Here is a 12,263-nt window from a genome sequence, read left to right on the forward strand (position 1 = left end):
TCCCAGTTTACTTTCGGTTTCAGTGTCTGTGAGTGACATCAGCTGACAGGACACCCGATTCGACTGTTATCAGGCCATTAAATAAGCGTTATCAGTCGCTATAAGGACCATAGATGTAGGCCTTTTTTTTATTACTTCTTTATCACCTCCTTCCAAGGTAGCTTTGGAAGGAGGTGATAAAGAAAACATGAGACCATGGGTGAGTCACACTTGGGCCCGTATTGCTGTTATCTTCAACTCGGGACTGATTACAATGACAACCAACAAGTTGGCGTGACGGTATTTCAGAGAGGACACACTTAGGCTGTCAATACACAACAGTTTTGTTTCTTAAAAATACATAATGTCTGAAACAACATCCCCAATAACTGTTTTATTATTATTATTATTATTATTATTATTATTATTATTATTATTATTATTATTATTATTATTTAAAGGTGAGAAAAACATCATCATTGACATCAACAAATGTGTTGCGCTATCAAGCTGTCAGGATTCGTGTAATTTTTGTGATGTCACAACTGTACAATATTTAGACCATTTCACAGTTTTTAAAAATCTAAATGTGTCCCAGTTTACTTTCGGTTTCAGTGTCTGTGAGTGACATCAGCTGACAGGACACCCGATTCGACTGTTATCAGGCCATTAAATAGGCGTTATCAGTCGCTATAAGGACCATAGATGTGGGTCAGTAGGGGCCTACTACACCTACTGCATAGTAAAAGTGAAAGTGAAACTTTAAAGTAACACGTTCTAACATGTTGTAAAACTGAATGAAACGTCACGTTTTGAACACAAACAAAAATACTTCTTTATGTTTAGGCAACAAAAACTACAACTTCTTTATGTTTAGGCAAAAAAAACTACAACTTCTTTAGGTTTCGGCAAAAAAAACTACAACTTCTTTAGGTTTAGGCAACAAAACTACAACTTATTTAGGTTTAGGCAACAAAAACTACAACTTCTTTAGGTTAAGGCAAAAAAAATACAACTTTTTTAGGTTTCGGCAACAATACTACAACTTCTTTAGGTTTAGGCAATAAAAACTACAACTTATTTAGGTTTAGGCAACAAAAACTACAACTTCTTTAGGTTTCGGGCAACAAAAACTATAACTTATTTAGGTTTAGGCAACAAAACTACAACTTATTTAGGTTTAGGCAACAAAAACTACAACTTCTTTAGGTTAAGGCAAAAAAAATACAACTTTTTTAGGTTTCGGCAACAATACTACAACTTCTTTAGGTTTAGGCAATAAAAACTACAACTTCTTTAGGTTAAGGCAAAAAAAATACAACTTTTTTAGGTTTCGGCAACAATACTACAACTTCTTTAGGTTTAGGCAATAAAAACTACAACTTCTTTAGGTTAAGGCAAAAAAAATACAACTTTTTTAGGTTTCGGCAACAATACTACAACTTCTTTAGGTTTAGGCAACAAAGCTACAACTTCTTTATGTTTAGACAACAAATCTACAACTTCTTTAGGTTTAGTCAACAAAACCACAACTTCTTTAGGTTTAGTCAACAAAACTACAACTTCTTTAGGTTTAGTCAACAAAAAACTGTGAAATTTAGGAAAAAACATTGTGTTTTGGGTTAAAATAACTATGAACACAAAGATAAGCGCAGTGTGAACATAAATGTATTTACAGTCGGATTATAACATCATCATCTATTTCTACCTAGCTTCTCTTCTGTCTTAAAGACATGTTTATTGATGATTGATTGAGTTAATTAATATTAACTATTCAAGCGTAGGTTAAGTATAGTAAAGATGGATGTACATTACCCAGAGAAAAAAACAGAAGTGTGGACACCAGAAAGACCAGAACAAGAAGTGAAACAATAAGTAAAACAAACAATGTGGCCTGCCACGTGATTGTGTGTTGGTGTGTTGTTGTGTAAATTCAAATTTGCTGTAGAGAAAGACATTGTGAAAACTGTGTGTTCAAAACAAACAAAACTATTTGCTGGTGCATTTATGGATGAGATACTATAGATAGACTACTAGATATGTACATGTGATAAGTTAGTTTCCATTCTGAGTTAGTTTGAGTCTTTTATCATTTACTGTATGTGGCTGCTTCACATCCTGTTTCCATATATATATATATATATATATATATATATATATATATATATAAGTAGTATAATAAGTAGTAATGCAGGACTTTTCTACACTGTGGTATTGCTACTTTTACTCAAGTAAAAAAATCAAAGTACTCTATGATAAAATAATGTTTTAGTAAATGAATAAATGCTGACATTTAGGTTATTATTGTCGTCATGATTTCCTGTGTTGGGTCAGGATGTGATCAACTACCATGTAAAAGCTAACAGAGGAAGAGCGAGAGCGAGAGCGAGGTTGACACAGGATGGAGGTCACATCACTCTGCCTAATGCTCTGTAAGTAATTTTACTTTTTTTAAATGATTTACCTTAATTTAACTTACTTACTAACCTTACAAAGCCAGACATTGTGTCCTGCTCACCGAGGTATTGTGAACATGGTACAGCATTTTTAGTAAGGTGTGCAAATCCTCATATTTGAAGATGCTAAATGTATGTTGCTAAAAAAAAAAAAGCCATTTGTTTAAACTCTACTAGACTGGCTTGATTTGAGGTGAGCTGTGATGTGTTGTCTGAAGTCACTTTGACTCTTGTTTTAACATTAAAACAAGCTGACAGACACAGAGAAACATTATTGGTGTGAATGCTGGAAGCATTTCTTTTTTTAAAAAAACTTAAAATATTCTATATCTTTATACATTATTGGTTTTATTCAACTCTCCAAACAAACAAAAGACTTTCAATCAGGAGACCGGTGTTCACGTCCCGTGTGAAACTAAAAGTAATGTTGAAATATTTTGTCATGTAAGTTGTTAGTTATGTCAGTCGTTAGTCACGTGAGTCGTTCGTATCGTCAGTCCCATGAATCACGTGAGTCGTTAGTCTTGTCAGTCGTTAGTATCATCAATCCTGTGAGTCACATGAGTCGTTAGTCACGTGAGTCGTTAGTATCATCAGTCCTGTGAGTAACGTGTCTCGTTAGTCAGTGAAGTTAACGTCAACCACGACCGTTTCCTAACCCTAACTAAGTGGTAATGTTGCCTAAACTTCCTGTGATAACAGAAGTTTATTTTGAAAGGACACTATGCAAGTAACGAGCGTATATTGACATGCCGTCCTTCACACGTCCAACAGTAACACGAGGGTAACCCCGTGCGTCGGCCTCTGACGCTTTGACGCGTTGGAAGTCAGAATGTGTTTTATTGAATATTAATAAGAGAATTGATGAATGTAGCTTTACATTTCACCAATTAATCACAGCAATGCCTGCATTTAACACACATATATGTACACAAAAATAATAGTGATTACTTCCTGTTTGACCCCCCCACCCCCTGAAGCCACGCTGAGCGTCTCTCCCAACAGATCACAGTTCTTCTGGCATGACCGCATCTCTCTGAGGTGTGTGGCGAACTCCAGCGGCTGGACGGTGACAAGAAACGCGTCCAGGACTTCCGAGGTGTGCACGTATGGCTGGGGGATCCCCGGTGAGTCCTCCTGCACCGTTGAGGACGCCTACCCAACAGACACCGGCGTGTACTGGTGTGGGTCTCAGCGGGGGGGGTGCAGCAACACCGTCAACATCACAGTGGCCGGTATGTACGTAGGATTTTTTGCAAATTACTTTGCAAAGTCATGAATAAAACGATGGAAATGTCTTCTCATATTTCAGCCGATGTTGTGATCCTGGAGAGCCCTGTGCTTCCTGTGATGGAGGGAGACGAAGTGACACTTCGTTGTTCCTATAAGGAAGAACACGAAGATGAATCTACGTCAGATTTCTCCGCCACGTTCTTCAGAAATGATGTTTTCTTCGGCACCGAGCCTGCAGGGAAGATGATCCTCCCGGCAGTGTCCACGTCTGACGAAGGCTTCTACATGTGTAAACACCCCACCAAGGGAAAGTCACCGCGGAGCTGGCTAGCTGTGACAGGTCACATGATCTTCTACTTCTCTGTGCATGATGGGAGGTCACATCGTGTCTTTTGATGAGTTGAAAGGCCCCAAAACCAGAGTGGTAGCCAAAGAGTAGAGAAGCAAAGACACGAAACTCCCCTTACCAAAAAAAAATGTGTACTATTGTTTACTTAACATAAGAGAGTATGCTTTCAGATGACTTTTTATGTACTAATGAGAGATATACTTAACAAAATCATACTATACTTGCCTTATACTGACAAGTATACATAAAGGTCTAAGTTTACTTGGCTTAAACTGAAAAGTACACAATAAAAGTCTAAGTATACTTGGCTTATACTGACAAGTGTACATAAGAATCTAAGTACCCTCAGCCTATACTGACAAGTATACAGAAAAGTCTAAGTATACTTGGCTTATACTGACAATTGGTAAATGGACTTGGTAAATGGACTTGGACTTATATAGCGCTTTTCTAGTCTTCCGACCACTCAAAGCGCTTTACACTACATGTCAGTATTCACCCATTCACACACACATTCATACACTGATGGCAGAGGCTACTAAGGTGCCAACTTTGCCCATCAGGATTTAATCTAAATACTCATTCACACACCGAGGAGCAATTTGGGGTTAAGTGTCTTGCTCAAGGACACATCGACATGTGACCCGGAGCAGCCGGGGATCGAACCACCGACCTTCCGATTGGTGGACAACCTGCTCTACCCTCTGAGCCACAGCCGCCCCTCTCTCCCAATTATACAGAAGTCTAGGTATACTTGGCTTATACTGACAAGTGTACATAAGAATCTAAGTACCCTTAGCCTATATTGACAAGTATACAAGAAAAGTATAAGTATACTTGGTTTAAACTGAAAAGTACACAGAAAAGTCTAAGTACTTAGTACTTAGGCTTATACTGACAAGTATACAAAAAAAGGTCTAAGTATACTTGGCTTATACTGACAAGTATACACAAAACGTCTACATATACTTGGCTTAAACTGACAAGTATACAAAAAGTCTAAGTATACTTGGCTTATACTGACAAGTATACAGAAACGTCTAAGTATACTTCTTGGAAAATGTTAAATTTGATGTAAGATTTGAATATAAATATGAGTGATTATATGTTTCTTCCTCACAGTGAGAGCTCAGCTCCCAGATGTCCTTCCTCTTCCTCTGATGCCTCTGCCCAGACTGCTGTGTACCATCCTGCTCTTCACCCTCTACACCGCCATACTCATACTGTGCATATACACGTACCGAAAGATGGCTCGAGGTAAGAACACCTCTGAGAATATATTGATCTTTTTATTAGTGTTTACTGGAGCCAACAGTGATGGAAGAAGTATTCGGATCCTTTAAGTAAAGGTCGGGTCCATCTGCGTTATTTTCAAATATAAACGTCCAGTCAGCCGTTGGCATAAAACAGTGACGTAGGTTACCACAGTAAGATAATCAATAAGGTTATGAAGCAGTGAAAATACTCTACATATAGCGTACACTTAAACTGATCTTTAGCTCAACACATAACAATAACAGGAACACGATGATTCTGTAGAGACACGTATTTCAATTTTTTTTGTTGCTGCATTTACCTTAAAAATAGTTTCCAGTCCGTATCATTTCCTGTTTCAGTGAAGTGTGAACACTGCCTCTCTTGTGGCTGATGTGCAGGTTTGATTCTGTGGTTTTTCAGTGAGAGAGAATGAGAAATGTTTGCATTCAAAATCAACACATTCAGAGACGCATGGAGATGCACCGGAAGGAGGGGACGGTGTAAGGTATAGGCCATATCGGATAGCCATTGGCGGTCGCCTAGAGCGCCTCCTTCTTGTGGGGGAACGCTAGTCGGCCTCTAAAAAAAAATTATATATATACAGACGTAGGCACAATTGTTGGTAACGTTCCGTTAAAGAGAGAAAAACCCACAATGGTCACTGAAATAACTTGAAACTGACAAAAGTAATAATAAATAAAAATTTACTGAAAATGAACTAATGAAAATCAGATATTGTTTTTGAATTATGGTTCAGCAGAATCATTTTAAAAAACAAACTATTGAAACTGGCCTGGACAAAAATGATGGTACCCCTAGAAAAGATGTAAAATAATTTGACCATAGGGACATATTAAACTAAGGTGTGTCCTGTAAATAGCATCACAAGTGTCTTCAAACTTGTAATCAGTCAGTCTGCCTATTTAAAGGGTGAAAAGTAGTCACTGTGCTGTTTGGTATCATGGTGTGTACCACACTGAACATGGACCACAGAAAGCTAAGGAGAGAGTTGTCTCAGGAGATCAGAAAGAACATTATAGACCTTCATGTTAAAGGTAAAGGCTATAAGACCATCTCCAAGCAGCTTGACGTTCCTGTGACTACAGCTGCACATATTATTCAGAAGTTTAAGGTCCATGGGACTGTAGCCAACCTCCCTGGACGTGGCCGCAAGAGGAAAATTGATGACATATTGAAGAGACGGATAATACGAATGGTAACCAAAGAGCCCAGAACAACTTCCAAAGAGATTAGAGGTGAACTCCAAGGTCAAGGTACATCAGTGTCAGATCGCACCATCCGTCACTGTTTGAGCCAAAGTGGACTTAATGGAAGACGACCCAGGAGGACACCAAATCATAAAAAAGCGAGACTGGAATTTTCCAAAATGCATATTGACAAGCCACAAAGCTTCTGGGAGAATGTCCTTTGGACAGATGAGACAAAACTGGAGCTTTTTGGCAAGTCACATCAGCTCTATGTTCACAGACAAAGAGATGAAGCATCCAAAGAAAAGAACACTGTACCTAATGTGAAACATGGAGGAGGCTCGGTTATGTTATGGGGCTGCTTTGCTGCATCTGGCACAGGGTGTCTTGAATCTGTGCAGGGTGCAATGAAATCTCAAGACTATCAAGGCGTTCTGGAGCGAAATGTGCTGCCCAGTGTCAGAAAGCTTGGTCTCAGTTGCAGGTCATGGGTCCTCAAACAGGATAATGACCCAAAACACAGCTAAAAACACCCAAGAATGGCTAAGAACAAAACATTGGACTATTCTGAAGTGGCCTTCTATGAGCCCTGATCTAAATCCTATTGAACATCTGTGGAAGGAGCTGAAACATGCAGTCTGGAGAAGGCACCCTTCAAACCTGAGACAGCTGGAGCAGTTTGCTCACGAGGAGTGGGCCAACATACCTGTCGACAGGTGCAGAAGTCTCATTGAGAGTTACAGAAATCGCTTGATTGCAGTGATTGCCTCAAAAGGTTGTGCAACTAAATATTAAGTTAATGTTACCATCATTTTTGTCTAGGCCAGTTTCATTAGTTTGTTTTTTTAAATGATTCTGCTGAACCATAATTCAAAAACAATATCTGATTTTCATTAGTTCATTTTCAGTGAATTTTTATTTATTATTACTTTTGTCAGTTTCAAGTTATTTCAGTGACCATTGTGGGTTTTTCTCTCTTTAACGGAACGTTACCAACAATTGTGCCTACGTCTGTATATTTTAAATGCTGTTGGGCGCCACTTTCATCATGATGCAGTGGCTTATAGTTGGAGGAAATAAAATGTGTAAAACTCTTGAATTTGATTAATTTGATTAATTTGATTTCGGCTTAAGGCGTAGGCCATATAGGCGGTCACCTATAGGGCACCACCTTCTTTGGGGGCGCTGAACGTCCTATTTTTTTTTTTTTTTTCTCTATTAACTTGTTTTTTTATTTAATATTTTATTATTATTACTTTATTCTTTTTATTAATATTATTGTTATTTTCTCATTTTAATTTGTTCTATTCTTTTTTTATTATTATTATTATTTTTCTATTTTCTTAATTTTATTTCAATTTTGAATGCTGAAGTTGTTTTCCCTAGTGTAGTGTTCAACTACTTAAAAAATTGGTTTATAAACTATTGTAATTATGAACTGTAAATTGCATATACGAAAACAACCTTGAAAAAAGGGAAAAAAATGATGTATGAAAATAATAATATATTTTTTTTAAATGCCAGTGGGCGCCCTTCCTCATTTTCTGCATTGAGGTAACAAAGAAAGAAAGAAAGTGGCTTCATCTGAAATCTCCTACTTTGTACTACATACTCAATATGTGTACTATTGTTCAACATACTTTTGTGTTAACAAACAGTAGTTTGTATCTTTTCGGACGCACTGAGCAGTAATTTACGTTGTCGTTTCCTGACCGCCTCCTCGCCGGTTGGAGACGTGTAACCATGGTAACCAACCTCACATGACCAGAATGACGGTTTGTGAGAATCAAAGTCTGAATTAATTAAAAATATAAATTACGCCTAGCAAAGTGTAATTTTTATACTTACAGTTAAATTGAACCATTAATGACGTTACAGAGCTGTCCGTCAACGTCTGTTGTGAACGTTGTCCTCACTTCCGCATTACATTGTGGGATATTTATGCCGCCGTGATGTGTCCAAGCGTTGCAAACTGTAATATTTCACCGGAAATAGAATTTCGGACGCAACCAAACACTTTTTTAATCCCTGTAACTGTCTTTATTACACTTTTTCCATCTTCCCGGCCACACTTATTTTTTAATTAAAGTGTAAATTGTGATATAATATATCAGGGTCCAACTGTTTATTGATATTATAATAAATACAGTTATTTATGAAATTTAAAATGTAAATTTTTGTCTTAAAACCTTTGTGATGTGTGATGTGCGTTGGGGTTTACGGGGCGAGGGTTCTGGGCGGTTGAACCCTAACCCTAGTTTTTGTTTTTTATAACCTCCAGGGTTTTCTTACCCTGATCCTAACTGTTGGCTTTTTGCTCCCTAAATGTAATAATTTAGTTCTTTATGCTCTGCCCTGTTATCTTACCCTGATCTGAATATCGCCAAGACCAGAGGTCAGCAACCTGCGTCTCTTCAGCTCCTCTCCAGCGGCTCCCTGTGGATTTATAAAAATGGAAATGAATAACTGTTTTTTGTTTACATTTTCATTTTTATTTATCGTTGTTGTAGGTCTATGGTACGACGGTACGATGGAGTATTAGGGCTACATTGAGGAAAAAAATAAATCTGAGATTTCGTGAAAAAAGTTAATATTATAAGTAATATAAGTAATATTATGATAATAAAGTTATAATATTATAAAGTGAAGTATGGTATGGTAATTTATTTTTTTCTCATAAAGTTATGACTTTATTCCTGTAATATTACGACTTTTTTCTCATTAAATTATGACTTTAATCTCGTAATATTATGACTTTATTCTGTAAATCTCAGATGTTTTTTCCCTCAATGTGGCCCTAATACTCCGTAGTACATTGTCTCTTTGGCCCTCACTGCATTAGACTTATATACTATATACTTAGACTATAAACTGTGTTACCTTCATCACAATGATCACATGTTTTTGCGGCTCCAGACAGATTTTTTTTTGTTGCCTAAAACGTCTCTTTTGCTAGTAAAGGTCGCTGACCCCTGACCTAGGGCACCAAGAGGACTAGAGCCGGCCCTGAGGACGGGGTATGAGAGTACGGTTATCACAGCAACAACAATACAGCGACCTTGGTAGAGAGCAGGAAGTCAAAGAAGAAGAAGAAGAAGACTATGCCATGCATGCTCCACTTAACCCTTTCTCTGCTCTGGTTGTCCTGCAGCTCGAGCCAATGCTAAAAGGAGAGTTGCTGATCATCTCGTACTGGAATGAATGAAGAAGACGAAGAAGAAGAAGAAGAAGAAGAAGAATATTTTTAATAAGCTACTAGAACATGCTCCCTACATGCTTTCTATAACCCTTCAATGCTATATACATTATATGATTTGCACCTCTTATTCCTGCATAACAATGTTTATCTGTACTGTTAAATTAAATGATCAATAAATAGACTTTATATAGTAGTTCTGAACTGTCTTTCAGTCTGTTATACAGCGCTGATCTCAACCAGGTTTTTGGCAATTTAAAAAAAATTCAGATAAGCTGAAAAATGTTTAGCATTTCAGACAAATTTGCATGGAACAAAGTTAATATCTGCTACGGTAATTTATGTTTAGAGGATCATGGGAATGTCAGTTTTGCAGTTATTTGGTCATTAACCAAAGTATTTGATGAAAAGTCACGGGATCACTAATTTCACAATTAATATTGAAGGAGAAATAAATGTATGCACCGATCAGAGCTACAACTAACAATTACTTTCACTGTCGATTAATCAATTAGTGGTTTGGTTTATAAAATGGTGAAAAATGTTGATCAGTGTTTCCCAAAGCCCGAAATGACGTCCTCAAATGTCTCAAAGATATTCAGTTTACTGTCACAAAGGAGTAAAGAAACCAGAAGATATTCCCATTTAAGAAGCTGCAATCAGAGAATTTCGACTTTTCTCTCACACCGATTATCAATATAGTTGGCAATTAATTGAATAATTTACAGATAATTGTTGCGGCTCTAGCATCGATTTATTTTGCATCAATCCAGCCAATATTTGGTGAGACATTTCACTGAAAAACCACCAATGTCAACCTCACGGTGGTGCTAGAGGACGAATCAGAGTATCATCAATGTCAATGAGTGTCTGAATGAAATTTTCCATCCAGTAAAATGTGCAGAAGTTTCACTGGATAAGACGACTTCGACGTACCGGAGGCGCTAAATGAAACGTTAGACGTTTACTACAGTTATAACATGTCATCCTCTGGTCATTATGAATGTCTCTGGGACATTTCTTCTGTCGGAAAGTTGTTGAGATATTTCAGTCTGGACCAAAATGACACTGCCGACACCGCCTCCCCTTATAGAGCCTAAAAACCAATCAAAACTTGAAAGATTAACCAGTAAAACAAGCTTGTCTTTGCATCCAAACCAGTAGTTTATGTGATGAGAGGTCTGTTTTCAAAAACATGTATAACAGTATTGACAAAAAACTGTAATTCAGGTTTTCTTTTTTTGCCTCCAGAAATGTTTTTGCTGTTTTTATGTACTTTATTCTATTAAGAACATGTTTGATTGCAGTAAAAAATGCAGTAGAGTTTGGTCAATATATTCATGTACTTTACTCTAACGATGACTCTGAAACAATCAAACCCAGACTATAAAAAGTAGAAATGTTTGAAGTGTTTTAGATTGAGCACAGCAGTGTGTAACTGGTTCAAACATAATAGGATCCTATGAACTATGTGTGTGCCATACTCGACAAAATTAGGTTTATATGATCGAAATATCAAGAATGATCTCAGCAGGTTCACTTATGTTTGACTTTCTCTAACAGATGCAATACAAACGATTGACCAGCAGATGTCAATATTTAGACAGTTTCAAAAGCTTCAAATCAGTGAACCTAGGAAACGTATTTACTCACATGAAACAACAAGAAGTGGGGTTGTATGTATAGTCCTGTGTTCTACGAGGTAAAATTACTGTTTTTGTGAATGGAGTCTGCTGGCATTGAAGAGACCGATATCACGGCTTCCATTTCCCCGTCGGATAGGGCTGTCTGACGGCGAGGTAAAGTGGTGAAAATATTCTAACAGAAGCCGTTATATCGTTGTCTTCGAAGCCACCAGACTCCATCCACAAAAACAGTAATTTTAACTCCCAGAACACGGGAGTTGCTGGTCTACTGCTGCATCGATCGGTTAGTGTGTTTGTGTTATTTTGTCACTTGCTTGTGAAACCGTGGTACCGCCAGCCGGCGCCTGACCTCCGTTGCTCCTAAAGTAACGCTATTATGGTATGGATGGTCTCTGAGCTAGGCCAATGGCGTTAAAACGGTTTTAGTACTCAGTTGGTTGCAATCTGCAACCACACCACTAAATACCACCAAATCCTACACACTGTACCTTTTAAAAATATATCTATTTGTGTATCTTTCCTGTTTTTTTTTTATCTTGTTCTTTGTCTTTTCATCCCTAATCAGCGTTCGAGCCTTTATTGAACAAAATATCAAGAATGACTTCAGCAGGTTCACTTACATTTGGACTCTTTTTCTAACAGACGCAATACAAAGAATTGACCAGCAGATGTCACTATGTAGACTGTTTCAAATGCTTGACACTTTACTCACATGACACAACAGGAGACAGATGAGTCAGAGTTTCTATTGAGGTTTTCAGGGATTTTTTTTAGTGGAATATAAACCCCTGTATGATGTCATAGAGTTAATTTAAGAGTCAGAAATCAAATGTTTGAAAAGAGCTTGGATGAAGAGTGATGTCTATGTCACTCTCCTGTTCTTTTTAGCTTTCCCTTAGGGTTTTATAATTACTATGATTTTATAGTATTTTTTAGTTG

General features: G+C 37.4%; 1 protein-coding gene across 1 annotated transcript; it reads left to right on the forward strand.

The window, feature by feature from the left end:
• Positions 1–2,297: 2,297 nt before the first annotated feature.
• LOC119481877 (Fc receptor-like protein 5) lies at positions 2,298–9,874 on the forward strand. Its single transcript, XM_037759192.1, has 5 exons — positions 2,298–2,411; positions 3,416–3,670; positions 3,748–4,008; positions 5,140–5,274; positions 9,634–9,874. The coding sequence occupies exons 1-5, from the start codon at positions 2,381–2,383 to the stop codon at positions 9,681–9,683; spliced, it is 732 nt and encodes a 243-aa protein (XP_037615120.1). The 5' UTR covers positions 2,298–2,380; the 3' UTR covers positions 9,684–9,874.
• The last annotated feature ends 2,389 nt before the right edge of the window (positions 9,875–12,263 follow it).

Source organism: Sebastes umbrosus, chromosome 22, assembly GCF_015220745.1.
Source record: "Sebastes umbrosus isolate fSebUmb1 chromosome 22, fSebUmb1.pri, whole genome shotgun sequence".
Lineage (NCBI taxonomy): Eukaryota > Metazoa > Chordata > Actinopteri > Perciformes > Sebastidae > Sebastes > Sebastes umbrosus.

Bases quoted from the DNA above. Each gene is read 5' to 3' on its own strand.
- LOC119481877 (XM_037759192.1), top strand. From the start codon at position 2,381: ATGGAGGTCACATCACTCTGCCTAATGCTCT. The intron at 2,412-3,415 runs GTAAGTAATTTT...CACCCCCTGAAG, and splicing joins ATCACTCTGCCTAATGCTCT to CCACGCTGAGCGTCTCTCCC. The intron at 4,009-5,139 runs GTCACATGATCT...TCTTCCTCACAG, and splicing joins GAGCTGGCTAGCTGTGACAG to TGAGAGCTCAGCTCCCAGAT.